A 23681-nucleotide genomic window follows, 5' to 3' on the forward strand; every position below is an offset into this window, starting at 1 on the left:
TGCAGGGATTAATTTCATGTGAAAGCCTCCTAATAATAGATGTTCAGACGGAGCTCTGTTATTACACAACAGGACAGTAAATTGGCCAGTAGGAGATTTGGGTCTTGCTGAGAGATAATGATGAATACCTGTCAGTACAGCAGTTAGTCTGCTTCCAAACAACCTAAAAATACATATCCTGCCTATGCTGCTAACATGGGGAAATATGTAAAAACTTCAGTGTATCTAAAAGCTAACCAGGCAATCAGTGGTCTAGCCTAACCCTGCTAAAATTCCCTTTGAATACTTCTGTTTGATGCACAGTAAACCACATCAGCTAAAAGGATACCTGGTCTACAACCTTACTTGTGACAGTCTCTATCTATGTCTGCCTCTTTTCCAATAAAACCAAGTAAGCAATCATTCACATCCCAAACATGTACACATAAACCTTACTAGTCAGTATTTATGGCCTATTTTCTTTTGCAGAACCTTTAACTAGCTGTACTACAGTGCCTGTAAAGGCCTTGCACAGGACCGACCACAACTATTAAAACTCGGACCTTATTCTTTATGTGACTTTTGTCCTTTATTTATCCCACTATTGTCTGAATTATTTTTCCTTTAGTTCATTCCTTCTGGGGTTTTGTTCCTTCCATCCCTATTCAGACACTGCAAGGCAAGAAAGGTTTCTCAGGGGGATGTCGCTCAAAGTGACTCAAGGTTCAGCAGGACATTCCATTTAGTTCAAACACAACACAAAACTTCAGAAGTCTGTTCCAGTTGTCAATTTTATTCAAAAGGTGTTTTCCATATATTTTTAATATATAGAAATAAATATGAAAGGCCTATACAAATATGAACATTTAAGAGAGTACCAATACTGCCCTTCAATTTTTATACTGATCTTTCAACACTTAAAGGGACAAAACTGCAGCAAACAGCCCACATCCTTAGTAAAATTAATTTTACAAAATTTCTGATAACAAATGCCCATTCATGTCTAAGAGAACCATTTAGATTGAGTTTTCTGTTACATATATGCAGCCTCAACATGAAATATGTTCAGCTGCCTTTGAGATGTTCTCAACATAGACTGATGTACATTTTCCTCAAGACAGACAGTAAAAAAGGTCATACTTAAGTAATATTAGAATGCAGGAATTTGGCATTATTACTTTAAATGACATACAGTGTTAACAAAGTATTTTTTAAACATATTCCAATAAATTAAGAAGAACACAGTCTTGCCTTCAAGTAAAACCCAAGTCATTTAAAAAACTTCAGAGTGGGCATTTGCTTTTATATGACATGATTCTTCCCAAAGCTTTAAAAAATCTAATTTAAACATAAAATGGTTTTGGTATGATATCATAAAGTAAGTAAGCTTTTTGCTTCTTGTAAACCACAATTGATAGACAATTTCCCATAAAGTGATTTTTTTGGTAACATAGGGCATCATCCACATGCACTTATGCAATGTCACTAATTTACACATAAAAAAAGAGCACAAAGCAAAGTATGTGCTTAAGTGGTGAGAGGAATGGATAGTAAATCAAATACAACTGCTCCTTCAAAAGTTGCATATTCGTTGGGGGGTTTTTTGGGGGTGTATTTTTTATTTTTAGGGAAAGTTCAAACCCTAACAATATTGAAAGGAGACCACACAGTATTGCAAAAATCTCTTTTGTCTTTTCTTAAGGAATTTGTCCTCATCTCAAAACTAAGAAGTTCCAAGATATTCATTTAAGAACTGTAGATTAAACTTGCTGGGCTGGAAATCAGAAGAAATACTTCAGATATTTCCTATTTGGACATTAAAACACAGGCTTTAGTTCAGAAAAACATATAACAACATAATTTGCTGTAAGTGCTGTAAGCCCAATCCTGCAACTCGCTCTCGTTGATTCAATTGTTTTCACTTAAGGAAAGTATGTAGAACTTCCCTCTCAACTGTGATTTAATAACTTAGATAAATAACTGTTTGAAGAATATGCACGTTTAACAGTTTACCCATATACTAAATCTAAAGGGTATTTGGGAAGGTCTATCCTGTTTTTCAAAAGAACTACTACTTTCAAAGAGTGTTGTAATAATTTTCTCTTTCCATCAAAATAAAGCTTTTTGAGCTCATGTTATCAAACAGTATTCTCATTTCCACTTCTTGACTTTTGAACATTTGACTCATTGTTTCAAAAGAGAATTTGTAGATTCAATGAGAAATACATGTCTCTTACTCAAGGGCAGATATCCAAAACGGCTTGGCTTGGAACAGCAGATGTGTTGTAGGGATCTCACTCACAGCATCAGAGTGGTTTCAGTAATGAACTTCCCTGGATCACTGTAGTTCTCTAATGCATTTTCACTCCTCTGAACTCTTTCTGAGCTCACCCAGAAAAACAAAACACTTTGCAACATAGGTTTTGAAGGCATTGCTACAGGTTCTGCAGGCCAGAGGTGGCTGACTGTTTTCCAGCAGCGTGAGAGTAAGAACCTCAGGGAAATTTTCATACACGTTGTACAGCATTAATTTGGCCCCCAAAACCTCCTTACAGTGATCAAGACACTAACATTCCAGCTCTACAGAGGGTTTAACATTCAGGTTAAATATTCACCATGGTGGAGATGGGGGACAATGATAGACCAAAAGGAAGACAGACCATATACATAAAGGCTTGCAATGTCATTTTGAAACAAAAAAAACCCCAAAAAACAAAACCAAAACAAACTCAAAATCAACGAACCAGACACTTTCAAGGTAGAAATGCATTTATCAAAAATTAAACTTCACTGCATTACGAATGATTTGAAGTTTGGGTTCCTGAGCTTGATACTGGACAGGGGAAAGGGCAAGGGCAAGTGATTTCTATCTTAAATTATACAACAGTATCATTAGGACAGTATTTAAAAGCTATTATTAGAAGAATGAATAATTTACAAATGTGACTTTAAGAATATTATAACTAAAGAGTAGTTTATAGAAGTTTAAGTTCAGAAGACCTTAATCTTCTTTCTTTTGTGTTTGAAATCGTTCCATTAAAGCCCTAAATATATTTCCCGGTATTTTCTGATGTTTGTCTATGAGAGCTTGGATTGCTGCTTGTGTCTATAGGGAAAGAAGAAAAGCTTTGGTCAGAAAAACTCATCTTTACACTGCTCACATAAAAACACAATTTCTAGGCTCTTTTTCATCCTTTCAAATGCCACAGAACTACTGCAAGTTCAAAATACTATTCTTCCATATTTAAGCCCACAGGATGTGATTGTGGCAACACCGCCATGAAACAGACAAAGTGGTATCTCTTATCTGTGGTAGCTGTGCTCACAAGCTCTCTTAGTGATACACAAAACTCAAATGACAACAGAGTAAATTAATGGAGAGACCTAGGTCTATAAAGCATGTCAAGCACCTGCATGATGTACTGCAACTCAAACTCCTGCCTATACCCAGGTTTGCATCATAACACTCTTCCAGCGAGCATCAACTTTGCTTCTACACATGCTCAGAAGTGGCACTGGAAACACCATTGTGTCTCAGCACATTTGACTTGAACAAAGTAATGCCCTCTGGATCCAAGTCCCCTGAAGGAACAGGTCCTGTAGAACACGCTCAGGCCATTTAGCGGCATGCAACAGCAGCCGTCATTTTACTCAAAAATTAAACAGGCCAAGGAGTGCACAGCAGCTACTCTTATTATGTAAAACCTCCATAGGGAACATCCAAAAGCAGGGCAATATGCAAAAGCTGTGGTGACAACACAGCGTCATCTTCCTATTCTGCCTAGAGAGGCACAGATTAGTGAAGTCTTAAGACAGAACAGAGAACTATCTGTCTTTGTAAACCAGTAGTCAGCTAGGGGATAAGTTGGTAGAATGTTGCAAGCCGGCACCCCACGCTGTTGGGTACAAGCTCTCACAGTTTATATGAAGTAAGTTATCAACTGTTAAGTCCTTGGAAAATGACTTTATACACCTGGTCCTAAGTGACTCTTCAGATCTAAAATTTGCATTAGGTAAAAAAATCTGAGCTTAATTTTTTTCTATATATAATGGGAAAATGTATACTGTCCCATAGCCTGAAACATGAGATACAACTTTAAAATCACTCTAACTAGGATTCTAGGGAATTCACATTCTAGGAGCCTTATCTAGCAGTATCTGAACCTAAGTCAGACATAAGTGAGGGTTGGCACAAATGTTAGATGCCAAAGCATGTTTGAAAATAATTTAAATACATTCTCTGCTGAAAGCCAGCAGTTCTGAAGTCCTGCCAGACTGAACCTGCAAAAGAAACAACCAGTTTTCCATAACCAGGACCCAAGATAGTGCAGATAAACATTTTATGTCTTTTTGTAGAGTCCTAATCAGAGGGTAAACAGATGACACCTGCATGGTCACGAAAAGTCTCTCTCTCAAATTAAGTTTTCAGAATGTTTTAAGTGACCATCTGTGGAACTTTCAAAAATACCTATTTCAGCCCACTCTGTCTCACTGTTCCACCTCTTAACTGGTTTATGTCTTTGCACTGTGAAATCTATTAATAAACTGAATGAACACGAGGACCTGAAAATCCTTTCTAAGTAGCACCTAAATCTGAATTAGAGGAACATTTAAAAGTTAATTTTTTGTGTGAAAAGTTGGACAAAATAGAAACACACTAGACAAAGTAGTGAAATTATTTACCTCTTTATTATTATTATTTTATGTAATTCTAGAACTTTGTGAACATAGATTTGCTATGGTTGAAATGCTTCCTTAATATCTTTCTGAAAATACCAAGGAGCAGAACGCTTCCTCTTAGGTGAAGTGCTTCTCTCTATCAACCCAGAGCTGTCTTATCTGACTGAACTTCTTCAGTCTTTAAAGCACATTGTTTCTCAAAGCAAATATAGGGTGAAATAAACTTTAAAATACCTAGAACATCTGCAAGTTATAGCAATAAAAAGTATTTAAGAAGGACATTCAGATTTAGGCAAGTCCAAAACTTACTATGACTCCACCAATTTCTATAACTAGCTCCTAGACAGAAGTCACTTGACAAGACTATTGTAGTGGTTTTTATCAGAACATTCAGTATTTTAAATTTATATATATACATATCTGTCTTACCTTTGCAGCTAGTTCCTCAGCAGTCATATTTGGTTCATATGGAATGGGTTCTCCAATAAATGTACGTAGCTTGACTGGAAATCCCCCGTACAGAGGAACTACTGGCAATCTAATACGCTCATATAGTACCCTAAATATTTCTAATGGGAAAAAATGTAGGGGAAAGCAGGAGAAAGAAAGGTGGGGAAGGGAGAAGGGGGAGCGATGGAGAGTGAAGGAGGGAAGAGAGAGAGAGAGAGAGAGAGAGAGACAGAGACTGAGATTATTCTGTAAAATTTTTGCCCTGGTATGTCTTAACATTGAAACTGACTTGTAAAGTAACCTAGCCCCAACCCACATTTTAAAACAATATGTCATCTCAGTGCTATTATACCCTTGACTTTCATTTCCTAAAAGCTGTGTTAATGCTAATATCAGACTTGTTTCTAACCTAACTTGGTGTGAAATTTTTCCTCCAAAGAGTAGCTGAAACAAGAAGGAAGAAGAGGAGAGAAATTCAATAGCTGCCTCTCTGGGGAGGAAGGGAATGCTACACAATGCAGGTTACAGGTTCAGCTCATTTAACAGATTAGCATTAGAAACTAGTATTGGAAGACTGCACTGTTCAGTCCCACTGAGATCTAGAGGATCAGAAATAGTCTTATCCGCCTAAAGGTCAGTCATGCTAACATACTCTTTCTTGCCCTTTCAGGTCACACACTGGTTGCAGTTAAACACCATAAAAAAGAGAAAAAACAGGTATTTCAATCAGCTCTAAGAGGACACATTCTTCCCCACATGCCACCTTCTAAACATTTATCTGGGTACATTATCCAAAATGTACCCAGAAGAGATTCTTTGAAGAAGATGTGCTAATGTTATCTTTCTCAATTTCAGACAAGAAATTCCATTAACTGGGGTGCTGGCATAGGAAAAACCTTACTGATCAAGATGTGGCATTTTCTGTATGCAACCTAAGAAAACAAAGACAAAACTACTAAAACACCTCCAGTAAACAAGAGAATTACATTCCTCTAGCAACTCTGCTATAGAATGCAAGTACCGTAAATGATTTTGGCTTCAATTTCTTCTGTTTGGGATTCTCCTGAACACAGCAACAATTAATTTCTGTTTATTTTTGTACAACATGACAAATGTGTGAATTGTTCTAGCTTCTGCATCTGATGACTTGGCTTTCTCCATGGAATATATAGCTCTTAATTAGAGGGAGAGAGAAACTGTGTTGCCCTGCAGTCCTCTGATGAAGGTGATGATGCCATACTCGAAGCAGAACACATGGTGTGGGGAGGAGACTGGTTCAGGCCCCTCTGGCAGATAGTAACTAAGAGAATATAAAACAGAGGGAGCGTAACACTAGGAAATGAGTAGAGATGTGGGCATCTAATCATCCCAGAGATGGACCCTTCAGACAAAGACCAATCTATTCATGTTGTGGCTGAAAGTTCCATAGAGATAAGGAAGGAGAGCTGACAAATGAAAGGTTTTGTGAGGAACCACAGGTCTAGTGCAGAATAGAAAAGCAACTACAGATTAAATGTAGTTCAAATCATTCAAAGTTTAAGTACAGGTAGAGGTGTAAGCACAGAGCTTTAGGAGAACATTTAAAGGAATTATGTGTCCATTGCAAAGCTGTTTGCTTTGCTTCTTAACAGACAGCAGAAAACCTAGGGTTGGCCTAGCAGATGTAAGCAGAGAAAAAAGTGCTGTAAATCTTCCTGTCTTTTTCTGGCTCCTTTTTTCTTTCTTCTACTGCTTCTGTAAAAGAACACTATGTGAAAAATAACTTAGATGAGCCAATACCACATCTAACGCTGATATTAAATCCTAATAACATCTCTGAACTGTACCAGAGAGCAAACATTGAGAAACAAGGCTGTGTTAAATCTCAAATTTATATGAGGATTATTTCTACAGAGATAGGCTAAACACATGGAAAAATAAACTACAAAAAAATAGAAAATATCTTACTTATTCCTCCTAATGTCCTAAAGCCTTCTCGAACATTTTGTGTAAACATAGGAATGATGGGCTAGGAGGGAAAAAAAATAATTAAGAATTTAAGGAAGATAGCACTATCTAAAAAACTTCAACCTCACTTAAACCCAACAAGCAAATTAATTTTAGAAGTGTTTCTCAGACAAGGACATTTAGAGAGCAAAACAAGTATTCTAAAGTTCTTCTGCGACCTTCTGCCATGATGTTTCAAACTGGAGTATACTCAAGATTTCAGTGAGTCACTGTTTCAGCAAGTCCCTTTCCTTAAAGCAGTTCAGAATTTCAGAACCTATGGAGCATTTAGGTGTCCCTCCCCCCAGTCTAGCAGTATTTGCACAGTTGTGCCTAAAGTGCTTAAACCTCTTACCTAATTTGTAGTTATGCTCAAAGGGAAGAATTCACAGGATTGGGACACTAAACTTGTCTGATTCCTCTCTGCTATGCTGATGGTATTGCTTCACAGTTGATGTGTCATATTCAATACATGTCCATGACTTACTCCTGCTGATGAATACTTGAAATATTTCAAGTTTTTATTGCTCTTTTTGAAATTGCAAACAGCTGTCAAGATTTACAAGAACTGTGAGGGGATCAGCTACTATATGAAGTTTTTCAGTATCATTTTATAATATGTACACAGCATCATCAGAAATACAGAACTCTTTATGGGATTTTCAGAAACTCAGATTCTTTTAAACTTTTTAAAGTCAAGCATGGAGTTGAGCTAGCACATGTAACTTTTCAGACATGCATCAAGTTGGGGTTCTCTTGAGAGAAAAAAAATGTCTGTAAATAATTACAAAGAATAAAAAGAAGTGCAGTTGCCTAAACTGAATGGATACAAAATACCTTTATTCTAGAACAATCTTATTTGGGACATCTTACTTTTGACAGAGTTAGAAATTTTTGTTTATATAACAAAAATTCTGGCAAAAAAAAACCTGCTGAAATGAGACAGCTTCAACAAGTTGAAGGTCCCAATTTAGGCACATTTTTTGGAAGTTTCACACACATTCTTCTTTCCATGAGGAGTTCTGCTTACGATTCAAGGTGACTTAAAAGTTCATCGATAATCTAAATAGAGATGTTTTCCCACTTCCAGCCTGCCTCTGACACTTCCTATATTACTGCATCTCTCAGGTTTTTTTTAAGGATGAAGCTACAAGACCCTTGTGAGTGCATAAAGGGAACCCAACACACATCCAATAAAATAAATGTAACTAGTACAGCCACAGTTGAATCTCAAATATAGCCTTTCACACGCTATTAAAATACATTAGTAAAATCTAAACCTGTTGAAAATACCCTGTTTAAATAGTGTTATTTTCCTTGTGAGAAAAGTGACGCACACTTGGGTCTTAAAAGTATTCTATTTCTGTATAAAATCCAGAGATTTAACTAGTTTGTCTTTGACAGTACCTAAATATAAAACTGTTGGTGTGAGACTTGCTTTTAAATTAGGTATATGCAGACCTACGATCATATGCACACATCTTTCAAGTATAAATATAGAATGAGAAGGACTCTGAAATGATTATTAAAATAGTTATAATTCAAATATATCACACCTTAACAGTTGGTCCCTCATGAATAGCTACCTGCCTGCTGACCAAGCCCAGTGCTATACACTGAAGAGGGAGCTGACACCTGTGACCAGCATCTCCTGCTGCTGTACACCCTGGACATCCCTCACTACCTTAAAATGCCAATACAGTACATAGTGCCAGTGAGTCTTTACCCTGCTGGGTTACATCACACTTCAGTGATACAAGAAGCAGAAACATTGAGTTGGACTCTATGATCCTGATGATCCCTTCCAACTTAGCATATTCTGTGACTCACTGATATGTAGGGCTGTTTCCCAACCATGCTAAGCCATCACAATACTAACCAGGTATTTGTAAAACAGCACATGCTTGTCATGGAGAAACCATCCTGTATTTCGTCTCTGAGTCTTTTTAACTCTGGGTTTCCTGACCACACTATTCTTAGCTGACTCTAAAGCCTTCTTACCTATCAAAAGCAAAAAAAAACAGTCTTGAAATGTAGTTGTAAGAGCAACTAGACCACACTCACGACAGTCAGAAATCTAACAATGACTATATGATAACCAAAACAGCTTTCTCTGGAAGAAAGTACTAATAACTGAACTTTTTTTACTTCTCTTCCATTATGTGTCATACTTACCACTTTTGCATCAATGGCCACCTGAGCAAAGCCCTTCCGATTACTCCACATAATAGTATACATTTCATCACTAAAGAGTGCTTCCCGAACTCCACCTGGGGCAATGGCCAACAGACGGCCCTTCTTCAGAGTACTGACACAAGCTTCTTTTGGTCCATGTATAACTCCAAGTACATCAAGTAATATTTTAAAACCTGTAGAGTAAGATAATATGAATTCAGAAAATGTTGATTCATACTACCATTGAATACAGACTCCCAGCACAGAACACTATGGCTAAAACTTACTTGTCTAATAAGCTGTAGCTCCAAGTCCCCAAGAGAGACTGAAGCATTAAGTCCAACTTACAGATTTTGGCCTGCAAAGTTGAAGATTTAGGGGTTTCAGTGGCTTTTGGTCATAGTAAAGTCAGGTGTAATCCCACAATCAGGACTAAACTGAAAAAGAACTGTCAAGCACTCTGTGACACCTTTCAGGGATCCCTTCAAAAGAGTTGTTTGACTCCAGGGCACTTGCTCCTTGCTCAAACTCCATTGTCCAAACATAGCATAGTCCAAATAAAGAGCAACAAGAAGCAATAGCAGGAAATTGTTGTGGCTTTGTTTTGTGAATTTAAGCAAAGAGCAGTCACGCATAAGAAGGAGAATGACAAAGAAAATGCATTATTCTCTGCATTACAGATCACTGCAGCAATTGACTCTCTGGCTCAGTCCATGAGTACCTGGATAGCCTTTCATACAAAGAGGCATCTGGCAAGCCTCAGTTGGGTACACTCATCTTCTGTTAATATAGTAACTGAAGATTTTCACCTAAGGTTACCTGAACTCCTCATATCACCTCTGACTTGTCATTCTGACTGTACTCTTCCAGAAACAGCAGAACATCAACAACTTACTAAAAGCATCAAATGTGAACACATCTGAACAATTTAGACCATTAGTCTGATGTTAAAGGACATAACTAGCATAAACCTCTGCTTACAGGGAATCAGTCCTGTTCAGTTGCTTCAATAAATTCTAAATTTATACAGTATATATGAGTACTGCATACCAAAATGGGAACTTTGGATGACGGGATAGTATGGGAAACCTTACTTCTCTGAAACTTCCCACTGAAGCAAACAATCTTATCAGCCATAGACAAGGACAAAGAACTGATCTAGTTGAGTTTGCCTCTCAGTAACAAATGAATACTGTGACTATAATCACGTATTTGTTACATACACATATGCACTAAAGGAGAGTCTGAATATAGTCAAGAAGACAGAGGTCTGTCTTCTCTTACAGCTCACATAAACCAAGGGCTTGGGAAGAAAAGCATGAGGCAACACATTATTAGTTTATTCTTAGCTAAACCCTAATCTCTAACTACTCTTTGTAGCTGGAGTGAGTAAAACACTCCTGATTCATATCTATACAAAATCAGGATCTGTTCGTACACGTGACTGCAGAACACAAGCTGCCTGACACCTGTCTCATATTTTGCTGTGCCTGCCTCATGCACTGCTGATGACACTCAGTCTTCATCTAGTAGCACTGGCATGGAGGAACACCTGAAATAGAGTTTTCCTAAAAGAAATTAATTTCTTTCAGGTGCTTTCTTTGTGGGATTTTCAATAGCTGATTTTTACAATGCTTTGAATTCCCAAACTAATTAAAACCCTCTGGAATGTACCCAGTGGTAAAAAGCTCCCAGTCTAAGTCCTTTCTGTCAGTGAGCTCAGGAGACAGACAAAACAGTCATGAGAAGAGTTGAGATGAGCAGGAAAACAAACTCTAAGGAAGCAGAGACTGTGACAACACCTTCCCTTTCTGCATTGGATACACTGGTGATAGGGCAAGGGGGAGGGTGCACATGATAAAGCAACACCATGAGTCTGTCAGTTCACATATCAGTAAAAAAAGAACAGAACATTGACAGAATGCAGACAAAAAAATGTACTACAGAATAGTTGTGCAGAGAGGTTTCAAGACTTGACAAAATTTCTCAGCTGTATTTCCCCCCTTGACTTTTACACTTTACATACAACTTACACTCTGAGCTGTACTTCATAACCTTGCCAGCAGATCACACATTATTATCAATATCTCTGCTTCAGTATCTAAGAAAAACCTGGCTCCCTTAAAGCAGCTGAGAGACAGAATCTGATGCAGTGGCCCTGAAAGGACAGTCAGGGTACCTGTGTCCAAGGCAAAGGTCATCACAAAGTTAGAAGAAACACTGGGGTACTACCAGGTAGCATTGCATGAAAGTGATCAAGAACCTATTCTTCCATTTTAAACAACAAAACAACTCTCAAAATTATCAAAACACATTTTTTCAGCCATGCAGAGCATGCTAGTTCTTCCAGACACCAAGAAGTCCAAACAATTTTATTACACAGTACAACCTGAACTATGCCCTTTGCCCCAGCATACTCTTCTATTTTTCACAAGCCTGCATCCGCAGAAATGTTTGAAAAACCCCTTGGAGAGAATCCAGCAATGCATGCAACACTGCTCTCAACTTGTGCTCTATATACATTTCTCTATCTTGGCCCCATGGACTGTAACATCAGGCCTGTCAGCTACCTGGTAGCAGGATGGCAAGGATGTCATTATTCTCCCAAGGCTGACCTTTAGGACCGCAGACAGAGAGGAACCACTTAGACTATTGAATCCAAACTTCCACAATTGCAGGTAATCACACATGTTTATCTGCAGAGCACCTAGTGCACAAGATATATGCACGAAGTGTTGCAAAGTAACAGACAAGACGCCAAAGCTCCTTTCCTCTGGAACACTACAGGAATGGGACTGTCTTAGTTACATAAAATAGCAGGCAACCTTTTAAAGAGGGCTCCCAAATGACTTTAGGAAGCAAAAACGGCCCTGCTATAGGGGAGGATGATGATGAAGAACACAAGTGAAATCTCAGCCCTTTCTGAAATCTTTGGGAAAAGGCTTTCTCTTAAGTTTAGAGAAATCAATGTATTTCTGAGCCCTACACAGCTAAGAGTCTAAAGGAACCAGAAACCTGAAATATTGGGGTTGTTTTTCCCTGTGGCTAACTTCTAGTTATAAAGAAGGAAAAAAAAGAATTCACATGATCATATTTCATAAGCTTCTCCTCCAAAATGCAAGCAACAGAAGCATACTTAATACTGACACAATTCTGACACATCCAACTGTGTCTAGCAGACTCCCCAAACACACCACCCCCCCTTCCCATTTCCCCTGCCTGGAGTATAATAACTTTTGGTTAAAACATCTTCTGAAAAGGCATCCAATTTAATCTGAACACTTAATCAAGATCAGACAGCCTTAGTATTAGGATAAAATTATGCAGTCTTTCTGGTTTGATTCACAAGAGAAGCAGCATCTACCTGGGTTGCCAGTCACAGATTACTGTGCTTATTTTGAAACAAGTTGGGAACATTTTCTGGGTTCTTTGTGCTTGTCTCCATTAACAGCCTTAATTCCTTCACAGAGCCAGAGAATTATGTAGATTAGAGGGAAGCTCTGGAGGTCATCTAGTCCAGCCTCCCACTCAAAGCGGGTCCAACTAGATCAGGCTGCTCAGGGCCTCACCCAGCGGAGTTTTGAAAGTCTGCAAGGATGGAGATTCCTCAACTTGTCTAAGCAATCTGTTCAGGTGTCTGATCACTCTCATAGTAAAATACCTTGCCACATATCTAATCCTGTGTTGCAACTTGTCTCTGTTGCTTGTCATTCTATCACTGTGCACCTGTAAGAAAAGTCTGACTCCTCCTTTCCCCACTAGGTCACTGCAGACAGCAGTAGTATCTTTCCCCACCTTTATCTGCTACAGACCAAACAAATCCAGTTCTCTCAGCCTCTCCTCATACACTGAGTGCTCCAGACCCCCACCATCCACTGAACACGCTCCAGTGTGTCAGTGTGCCCTGTACTGGGGAGACTAAAACTGTACACCATATTGCAAGATGTGCTTGCACAGGTGCCACGCCAAGGGACAAAAACTCTTCACTCAACCCCATGGCTACATTCACACTAAAAAAAGCTTAGCATGCAGTTCATTTTCTTTGCTGTAAGGGCACACTGCTGACTCACATTCAACTTGCTGTCTACTAGAATCCTAAGTCCTTTCCTGCAGAGCCCCTTTTACCCAGAGTACTCTGTTGCACAGAATTGCTCCATCCTAGATGCACTACTCTACATTTTCTTTTGTTGAATTTCATAATATTTCTGCCAGTTGACTTCTGTGAAGTCACTCTGAAGACAAGCTTTAATGCCAAGTATATCGATGGCTCCCCCACTTTAGTATCATCAGTCAATTTCCTATGCATGCTCCAACCCCTCATCCAGGGGTACTAAGCACCAGTGGTCCCAGTATCAATCTCTGAGGAATGCCTGTAGCTGTGAGCTAGACATTGTACTGCTGAAACCAGTTCTTCAAGACCAGCCATTCAGCGAGATGTTTCTGCAATGCTACTGAATGATATTTGGAGGACTCATACTCAGAGCCTTATTTTAAAGCAGAAATGGAGTAAAACATTATCTCCCATTTGATAAACAACAGTGCCTAACAGATACAATATGGAGGAAAATCTGCATTACAAAGTAGGTTGTGTTAGTCATCTGTGTGCAAAAGATTTGATAATCAACTGACAAATTAATCTGCTGGCAAAAGCAGTTGTAGAGGCAAAACCATGCTGTGATCAGTATGAAAAAGCTGTTATCAGGGACTAAGTCTGAAATAAATATATATACTGACAAAACAACAGTTGTCTTACATGAGATGGCTCCACTAAAAGTACCAGTGCACTACAGAACAGTCCTTGTAATTCATTTTGTGGACTGACAGGCCTTTAGTCACAAACCAAACTTGGGAAAGGAAGTGGGTACTACTGTATTTTACACAGACAAAAAAACAACCCCCTCACATAATTAATTTCACCAATTGGCAGCGCATTTCACTGCCAAAATCTCACCCTAAACATAATCTTTCATTTTCTATCTGCTTCACCTGATGTTTTACACAAACATGTTGGGCTGTTCTCCAGCTTTCCTCCAAAAAAGATTCTGCTCAAAACAGTCTTCCTGGGGAGTGGTTCCATTGCCCACCATCCTCAGCCAGGTGGGATAAGAAAATACATTGTCCCTTCAGACTAATATTCTTAACTTATAGGGCATTTGTTCCAAATTTTCCAAATCTTGAGCAGTTCACACCACTCATTCTGCCTATATTAATAAAATCACTAAATCTGTCTGAATGTCTGTTCTGAAAGCTGTGTTTCCGCAACACGATTTTTATTAATTACACTCTTAAAAAATAAAATAACAATTCCAAAAGTGCTTGCTTACAATGAAGTATATTACCTGGTAATCTAGAGACAAAATGATCAGCTACTACGCTGCAGTGCCTCCTCTGCATCACATGAAGTCTAACCATGAAATAGATATAGTCAACAGGAGTAGCTCCATGATAAAACACAACAAGTCCCGCTCCTTGAGGAATATTTTCGACACCATGAAGCTCATAACCTGTCAGGAGTTAAAAGTGAACAGATATTACTTTTTTATACAATTTTATTCCAAAGAAACTAACTTGCAGCAAGCTGGCAAACCAAATCCAACATGGATTGAGAAGTGGTAAGAGCAAAGTGACCGCTAATAAGTCAAGAGGTAACTTGCAGCATCTACAAGAAATACAAGCTGCTTCACAGACAATACAAGTTTCATTTAAGGCACCACACTTTGAGAAAGAGCAAAAAACCCCAACATTAAAACAAAACACCCAGCCTCACTATCTTGAGCTGTATAGGTTTCCTTATTTTTTCAGTTCACTGTTTCCAAGGCTGCAAAGTCCTCTGAATCAATCATTCAAGAGAAATCAAAATACAGATTGGTGTGGTGAAACAACTATTTCAAGCTATTATTAACCTTTCGAAGTTCCTTGCCACCAGTGGTTGTTTCAGAAGATTTCACATGACAGCACCCATTTACATGTCTCATTTTACTCCAGGGTATGAAGCTTATCTTTGCTACTTCTCTCAAAGTTATACCTGTCCCAGCTTTCCATCACTACATGCTAAAAGCTAGTTGGGACTTTATATGCTTAGCTGAAAAACACTGACCTCATATTTCAGTTTCATACTGGCATCACATTTCTATTCAAGTTACAGAGCAGAATATATTTAATTAACACAAAATGTCAAAATGCATCAGTATAGAACATATTCAGTTAATATCCAGTAGTACTGTTATGGTACCTTTTTTTAAAATAAAATAAAGCAAAAAAACCTAAAACACAAAAAAAACCAACCAAAAAAACCCTCAACCAAATCCTGTCACTTCTTCCAAAGTCAATCAGTTCTGCAACTCCCATTACACTAATTTATATTTAATACTGAAGATATTCTTGGCTCTTCTCCATTTCACTTTGTATATCTGTGGAGCTGCAACATCTTGTATCATCCATCCCATCCCAAGGGACCACTAACTGTGCTCCACACCAGCCATTGCATTGGCATAATACATGTAAAGTTACACGTATCACACACCAGGGGGTTGCTTTGGGGCTTTTTGGTTGTGGGGTTGCTTTTTCCTTTCTCTCTTTTTTTTAATGCTGTTAGATTTCAGGATGGAAGGTTCTTCTTATGACATCCTGATTAATCAAGTGGGGAAAAAAATAACTGGAAAACATTTCATTCTTTAGCAAGACAAGTATACAGACAAGAGGGAAGCAGCTGGAAGGGCAGAAAAAAGTCACAGCTGTCAATGAGGGACCGGATAAGAATCTTTTATGCACAAATAAAATGTCAGACCTTATCAAAAGAAAAAGTTACTAAGGATTAAAAGAGCCAAAGCCTTAAAAAAATAATTTTCTCATGAAAAAAAAGTAAATAGCTTTTTATTGTGAAGTGAGCATTTTAAGCTCTTTGATGTAGCTGTTGATTTTGATGTAGTATACTTTCCTAGATTTGAAAGTTACATCTTAGTCTTACAAAGCCTATCTGATACAGCTGCTGCACCATCTGGTTATCAATGCCTTGAAAACCCGCTTCTCTTTGACTAGAGAACAAATAGAGATGATTTTCAAGAAGGACTTATTCTTTATGTAAATTGCTCTTAAGTACCTCTTTCTCCTTTAGCTGCATCTAGACTGAATGGCTCTGAAAGAGGCTTATGATTTCCTTAGAGAAAAAAGCCAAATCATTTATTAAGTCTGTCTTTATAAAGGAATAATAGGAGAAGGACAAGGAACAGGGCTCTTAGTTTTGACATTCTAGTAGAGAAAGTACTAGAGAAATACAAAGACAAATAAAACAGTAAGGTTCTGTAACAATGTCAGGCTCTGAAGTTAATTTCAAGAAGCAACTAGTGAGTAAATTGACACTAAGTGCTCCTTTTAGCCATCATTTGGCATTTTATGTAAGACTGATAAAGTGCAATTAAATTACGATAACATGTGCTGACATACTAGCTATCAGAGAACTGGCATTTAACTTCCAGTCTTCATACACTGACCATGAAATGATAGAATTAATTGATCTAGTTGTTAACACAATACACATTTCAGGTCTTCTTCAAATGGGAAAATTCTGGAATTGTTACAAAAAGCAAAAAATGGGAAAAAAGGGCAATTTAAAAAACTGTGCATATAGTCAACCAGAACACAGATCTCACTTTATAGCAGAAATGCAATAAATACGTAAGACAAAAAAATTTACATTCAAAAAGGTCTCAATGACTTTTTTTTTCTCTCAAGCACCACTAACAGTCATTCATAAAACAGAAAAACCCCTGAATTGGCATGCACCATAGCAACAATCAGGCACATATTGATAATCTTGAGAGCTAAATGAGGAATAAGAGCTTCAGCACTTCTTAATGAAATATCAGATCTCACTCACCATGCCATATTCTTCCATGTCCATCCCATATGGTAGCCAATGTTTCTCCTGCACCCGACCAAAAATCATGGGAATAAGCTTCCTTTAGTTCATTCTTCCTTTTATAAATATGAAGTACGAGAATGGAAACATAGAAGAGAACGACGATAACTCCCGGAAGTACAAAAACTAATATAAGTGGGAAAAGCACCCATACAATGTAGAATGCATAACTCAGATAATCTCCAATATGCTCCACACCAGTCCATTCTTCCAGAATGTAAGTCAGGCAAGTTAAGTAGGACATAGGTATCGGTCCTGCAGTACAAGATTCATTTCCACCTGTCATCTCCTGTTTAAAATAAAATTTTAAAAAGTAGATGAATACATCTTCCAAACAGATAGACCTGCCTATACTGTTTAATCATATAATAAACCTCTCTGATGAATTTTATTCATATACCATTTGCCCTACATCCCAGCAGCACCTATTACAAACATAACAGTTCATACAGCAAAACTTGATCTTTACAGTCCTTTTCTTTTGTGTACTGGAAATGCTGACAATTCTAATTGAGAAAGATGGTGCAATTGCTTAATTCCAGGCAAAGATTTTATTTCATTGAAAACTGTTCCACTTGCACAGATCCAGAACATTCATACTGTTACCAATACCAATTACTACTGTATTTTTGAATTGCAGAAAGCTGCTTTGATTAGCCTAACTCATTGTTACAATAAAATAAAACCTTCTCTCAAGCACAAACTACAACAGCAAACAGCACACTCTCAAATCCAGTGCTATAAGGAAAACCTCCTGAACGCTTCCACTCACTACAACCATCGGATGACTCAGGAAGAAGATTGTCTCAAATAAGAAAGTCTCAGCCCTGGAAAAACCTTTATCTGTACCTGGAAATTTACTGATAGTCAAACATCAAGATCCAGAGCACAACACTGAGAGGCAGCAGAAAGGACAAGGAAAAAAAGATCATAAAAAGTCCTCCTCAGAGTTTTAATTGCTCTGGCTTTACTGTGACTGTGTATAAGAATCTCTCTACTCCCATGCCAGCTCCTAAGAAGTTACCAGCCCACAGAGGTCAAGCCCAGAATGAATTTCAGGCTTTCTATAACTTTTTTTCTTAGCTTTGTACAATTTAAGGGGCAACTTGCTATTCACTTCACCTTCTAAGCACAGGACAACCTAAATGCTCAGCCAGTCTAGCCACAGTGCTTGAACAGAAAACCTAACACCTCTGGGTACAAAAGTTATTCTAGGCTAGAAAAACCTGGTTGGTCAATACTCCAAGTTCTGCTAGTCAGGACCAAGAAGAAAAACATGTTGCAACTCATAGGCTTGTAGGGAGAAATTTATTAAGAACAGTATTTATGAAAGAATCTAAGCTTGGAGCTTGTTTATTAGAATGTGATTTTCACCAGGTATGACTGCAGAGCTCCCATGCCTAGACAGACATGTATGCCTATCATTCTTTTGCTCTGTTTTTACAAGCAACAAGACTTAAACACAGAAGACAATATTGCTATCAGAACCCCAGTGACAACAAAAACTACAACGCAGATCCATTTTACTCCACATTTGCTAAGAAACATTGAAACACATCCTAGAGCAGAACTCATTTCACTACTTTTCCTATCTCAGTTTTCCCTCACATTCTGACAGAGCAAGGATGTCCCTTTTCCTTTGGTTTTGAAATCAGCCTCTACCCACATTACTCACAATAACTCCTATTAATGAGAAGAAAGCTGATCCTTGCTCCCACGATCCATGCCTATTCCACTACTTCAGGCTTACCACATTTTGCTCCTTGGCATGTTCTTGAGGACAATGTGATGGGCAGCAGATTTATCTCAAGCAACATCTAAGCACATAGCACTAGTGGCATGCCCTTCACTGATTTCATGCACCCATGTCTAGGGTTTGATTAGGGGGAAAGGAGAGAGTGAGTGTGTGGGAAAGGAAGATAAAGCTCTATTTCATTCCACTTGCCAGAGCCGAATTCCAGAACCTGTCAGGCAGCAAACACCCACAGCAAGTATAAAAAACACAACTTGTGAGACCAGGCAAGATTCAGGAGTAGCATTCAACACCACAATATTTATCAGATTGTTACGCCTGGACTTCTCCAGTGGCTCCACCTGCTACCTAGAGAACAATATGGAGCATGGGTTATGGCACAGAAGCATTTTTTCAAAACTGAGAGGTAATTATGTAGATTAAAAGACTACTTAAAGCTATACTCTCCCTCTTACATACTTTTAAATGTTTATGGCTTGCCCCAAACCCCAAATCCTCCATCAATTAAATTTAAAGTCCTGTTCACACATGTCAGTCTTGCAAAATACTGTGTCCTTTTGCCTGTAATGTTCGATGCAATACCTCAAATGCACCAAAGTTTTAGAAAAGTTTAAATCACCAAAGTTTAAATCACCAAAGTTTTAGAAGTTTACTTGCATATCTGTGTGCTAACCTGAAACAGAAATTAAAATCTATCATCTTCTGTGCTACCCACCACAGAGGTAAGAGCTAAAGTACTGCCTTCCTTTAGGGATAGTCAACTCCACCCTGAACAATACTGCTTCCACATCTTGAAGAGAATCACACAATTTATACTGGAAAGACTCATTGAAAAGCATCTGTCAAACCTCTTCCTAACTAACGAGTTAAATCAGGTTGCTCAGTAACACATCCAGTCCAGTTTGTAGTATCTCCATGGACAAAGATCCCACAGCTTCTTCAGGCCCCTAATCCAGTGCTTGAATCCATTCACGGTGAGAAGTTATTCTTTATGCTAGTTCTAGAGTTCCCCTTACTACAGCTTCTGTCTGTTGCCTCCTGTTCCTTTGCTGCTAAGATTCTACTTCCCCCTCTCTATAACCACTCATTAAAAGCACCAGTAAGGTCCTCACAATGTGGGTACAGTGGCAGTGAAGAAAGGAAGGCAGATTATGATCAAAAAAAGCCCAGGAACTCCACAATGAATACAGGTTCAACTTAGTTCTCACGTGCTAGCAACAGATAACAATACTTTGGTCTGTTTCAACTTGTTGAGCAGTTCAAAATATATAATTTCAAGTTTTAACTCCCTAATACAGCAGCTTACGTACATTTTTCACTAGTTCAAAAAGATGCAATTTCTCATTTGACTAGCAACACTGCACACCGACTTATGCGTACACTTCTGGCTTTAGGAAGTGGAAATAAGGCTAACACACAATTCTCTTCACTGACTTCCAGCACATGACCCAGAAAAGTCCTTAACTACACCACAACAGAGGCCTTCAGCTGCAGACAGCAGATGCTGGGATAACTGAGACCCTACTGATCACGATAGAAAGAGCAACTCTGGACAGCAACACAGTCTGCTGCAAAGCACACAGAGCACGATTTCAGCGAGTGTATGAAATGTGTAAGTGAAACCTCTGGAGGACATCCCAGTGTGTTTCCAAACTAGAAAGACACTGCAAACCAGCAGCTACGACATGTTCCTGCCAACAGCAACACACGGCTACACAGGGCGTTTCTACCAGAGTTAGCACTGCCTCCACAAGCACACAAAAAACAAAACCCCAAAAAAACCAAATAAACGAAAAATACCAGAAGACCCTGATAATCCTGCTAATGTCACCTGCGACAGCAGAGACCCTAGAAGTGAGAGGGTGGTTTAGTCCTTGTTTTGTCACAAGAACCGGCCTGGTTTCTGCGCGGCTGGTCAGAGGTTCCCTCAGCGGGCGGACGGAGGGCTCGATGCTCGCTTTGCTCACAAGAAGGACACAGCCCCGGCCCGCCCGCCGCCTCGCAGCGCCCCGGCTCCCCGCGCAGCCCTGTCCCGTGCTAACTGCAGCAAGGCCCCGAGCGCGGTGCCGACAGAGCCGCCACCACAAGGCAGACACGGCAGCGGGGCCAGGCCGGGCCCGGGATCCCCCACCCGCCCGGCAGCGCCCGCTCACCTTCCCCTGGCGGCGGCGGCTCCGGCTCCAGCCCCCGTCCCTGCCGGGGCCCGGTTTTACTCTCCGCCCGCCGCCCCCGCGGAGGCCGGGTGCCCGCGGGGCGGCCGGGCCGGGGCGGCTCCCGGCGGCGGGGCGGGGGCGGGCGGGCGCCCTGCGGAGCGGGGGCGGAGGCGGGGGGCGCGGGGCAGCGGGGAACTCCGCGCCGCCGGGGGCGCGGGAGCCGCCCGGACCGCGTCCGGCACGCACCGCCCGCCGCTTCCGCCGCGGCGGGAGGGCAGCGGGCGCCGCCAGGGGGCGCGCGTTCCCCGCGAGCGGGCGGGGCGGGCGGAGGGGCGGAGGGCGCCGCCTGGCGGCGCGGGCGGGCAGGGCGGGAGCTCGGGACCGCCGAGTGCCGGAGGGCATTGGGCTGGGAAAGACCTCCGGGATCGTGGAGTCCAACCTGCGACCGAGCACCACCGTGTCAGCTGGACCACGGCACTGAGTGTCACATCCAGGCTTTCCTTAAACACCCCAGGGACGGTGACTCCAGCATCTCCCCGTGAGGCCCATTCGGATGGCTAATCCGTGAAGAAATTCCTCCTAACGACCAGCCGAAACCTCCCCTGGTGCAGCCTGTGTCCTCTCATCCTGCCGCTGGTTGCCCGGGAAAAGAGGCCGAACCCCAGCTGTCTGCAAGCTCCTTTCAGGGAATTGCAGACAGCGATAAGGTCACCGCTGAGGCTCCGTTTCTCCAGACGAAACAACCTCCAGCACCCTCGGCCACTCAGCCATGGCACCCACTGGGAAATACCATGTCCTGCCCGTTCACCCTCCCGCCCTGAGCACCGCTTACCTGCCAGCTGCCCCTTCCCAGTACCTGCCAGGGGGTGGAATCCTCCTTCTCCAGCAGCATCCATACCTGGTACCCACTCGTAGCCACTGCAGGGAATCAGCATTCCAGACACTTTGTGTTTGGACACGGCACTCACTGCTGTTAAAGCATCCCCGACTGCCCGACAGCTGTGGATGTAACCCCTGGATTTCTGGGTCAAGACAAAATCAGTCAAAGAAATAATCAGTGTTCCAGTGCCGCCAGGTGCTGCTCCAAACACACGAGTATTGATGCAGATACCCTACCTGCTAGGACAACACGGAACACTGCCATGGCTGCACCCCAGCCTTCGGTGAGATGAACTTGGCCAGCTCTTCCAGATCCTTGCCTGCTGAGCTTTCCTGACCAGCTCTCTTCCACAGGTACATCATCTGCCTGTTTGACGTCTGCGGCTGCTGAGTTGTGCAGTTGTACACTTTACTGCTTAACTGTTTCCATAGTCATCCAATTAATAAATGAGCAGTTGTACACAGTTTACTGTGTAACGGTTTCCACTGCCATCCAATTAATAAATTGGTCACAGCCAAAAACCTGCCAGAGTTCAAGAAGCATTTGGACAGGCACATGGTGTGACTCTAGGGACTATCCTGTGCAGAGCCAGGAGTTGGGGCTCAATGATCCTTCTGGGTCCCTTTCAACTCAGGATATTCTATGACTCTATGATTTTATTAGTTATTTTCCCTGTGTTACCAGTACGATATTTTTCCCCAATGCAAAAGCTTGTAGCTTGAGCTGGTTAAACCTTTTATACAAAAAGTGGTGAAAACAGGATTTCCCTGCCTTATTTACTGGGCAAACTATACCCAACAAGAGTCATAAATGCTGCTTACATTTTGAGGCAGGCACAGGTCATTTGCTGGTTTTCATTTATTTTTTTGTTGTATGATGGAGAGGCTAAAAACAAGGGTAGCAGGGGAGCGATTTGATCTGTAATTACATTTCTATTTGTATGACAAGCAGCTCTAGTTTCTATAACACCAGTTTTTAGTTCTAATTTCTATAATACTGCTCTAAAAAGAATAAAAATTTAGAGGGAGCTACTAAAATAATATCATAAGTGCTTGTTATTAGAGCAGTATTATAATATTTCTGGGAAAAAATTAAAATTTTAGTAGAAAAATCACATACACATCATTCAAAATCACTCCTGTTTCTCAATAATAATTTTGTCTATTATCTTGAGACCCCAGAAAAAATTCTTAAGACAACTGACAAAAGACAACAAATAGAAATTATTTTTTACTTCAGCTCACTTCAGATAAGCTGCAGATAATGCAGTAATGCTGTTAAAAGATGTAATGATCCAGGAAAAACTTAAACATTGTCAGAAAATATTAACATCTGTCTGCAATAGGGGAGATAGAGGCAGGAATCTCCTCTTTGAAAGAGAATCAGAGCTCTGATTACCTATCTCCTACCCAAGGGTAGTGCTCCATTGTGATTTGCAGCACAGCCCTCGCATCATGTACCAGAGAGGATGGCATTTGAAAGGTTGTGCAAATTCCGGTGACTGAAATGTTAGTCACAGTATCATAATTGTTTAGGAAGCAATCTTCAAGATCATTGAGTCCAATCATTAACCCAGCACTGCCAAGCCCACCACTAAACCATGTCCACAAATGCCACATCTACACATCTTCTAAACACCTCCCGAGATAGTGACTTCACCCCTGCCCTGGGGAGCCTGTTCCAATACTTGACAATGCTCTCAGTGAA

At 40.3% G+C, this 23681-nt stretch overlaps 1 protein-coding gene across 3 annotated transcripts; it reads right to left on the reverse strand.

Moving 5' to 3' along the window:
• Positions 1 to 752: 752 nt before the first annotated feature.
• On the reverse strand, positions 753 to 22029 carry LOC146442005 (DGAT1/2-independent enzyme synthesizing storage lipids-like). Of its 3 annotated transcripts, none has more exons than XM_085052856.1 (7): positions 21927 to 22029; positions 17147 to 17477; positions 14610 to 14774; positions 9271 to 9464; positions 7057 to 7117; positions 5089 to 5228; positions 753 to 3085 (listed from the first exon to the last, which is right to left on the reverse strand). In XM_085052856.1, the coding sequence occupies exons 1-7, from the start codon at positions 21984 to 21986 to the stop codon at positions 2981 to 2983; spliced, it is 1056 nt and encodes a 351-aa protein (XP_084908982.1). In that variant the 5' UTR covers positions 21987 to 22029; the 3' UTR covers positions 753 to 2980. The 3 variants fall into 3 exon arrangements, with proteins under 3 accessions (XP_084908982.1, XP_084908979.1, XP_084908980.1); XM_085052853.1 differs by lacking the exon at positions 21927 to 22029 and adding an exon at positions 21095 to 21356; XM_085052854.1 differs by lacking the exons at positions 753 to 3085; positions 5089 to 5228; positions 21927 to 22029 and adding exons at positions 5235 to 6843; positions 21095 to 21361.
• Positions 22030 to 23681: the final 1652 nt, after the last annotated feature.

This window comes from Lichenostomus cassidix, chromosome 2 (assembly GCF_008360975.1).
Source record: "Lichenostomus cassidix isolate B80296 chromosome 2, HeHo_3.0, whole genome shotgun sequence".
Taxonomy (NCBI): Eukaryota; Metazoa; Chordata; class Aves; order Passeriformes; family Meliphagidae; genus Lichenostomus; species Lichenostomus cassidix.

Excerpts from the sequence above, each read along its gene's own strand:
- LOC146442005 (XM_085052856.1), bottom strand. The coding sequence starts at position 21,986 with ATGCTGCTGGAGAAGGAGGATTCCACCCCCTGGCAGGTACTGGGAAGG. Across the intron at positions 17,478-21,926 it reads TGGGAAGGGGCAGCTGGCAG|GAGATGACAGGTGGAAATGA; the intron begins GTAAGCGGTGCT and ends TATTTTAAACAG. Across the intron at positions 5,229-7,056 it reads TAGGACATTAGGAGGAATAA|AAATATTTAGGGTACTATAT; the intron begins GTAAGATATTTT and ends TTTTCCCATTAG.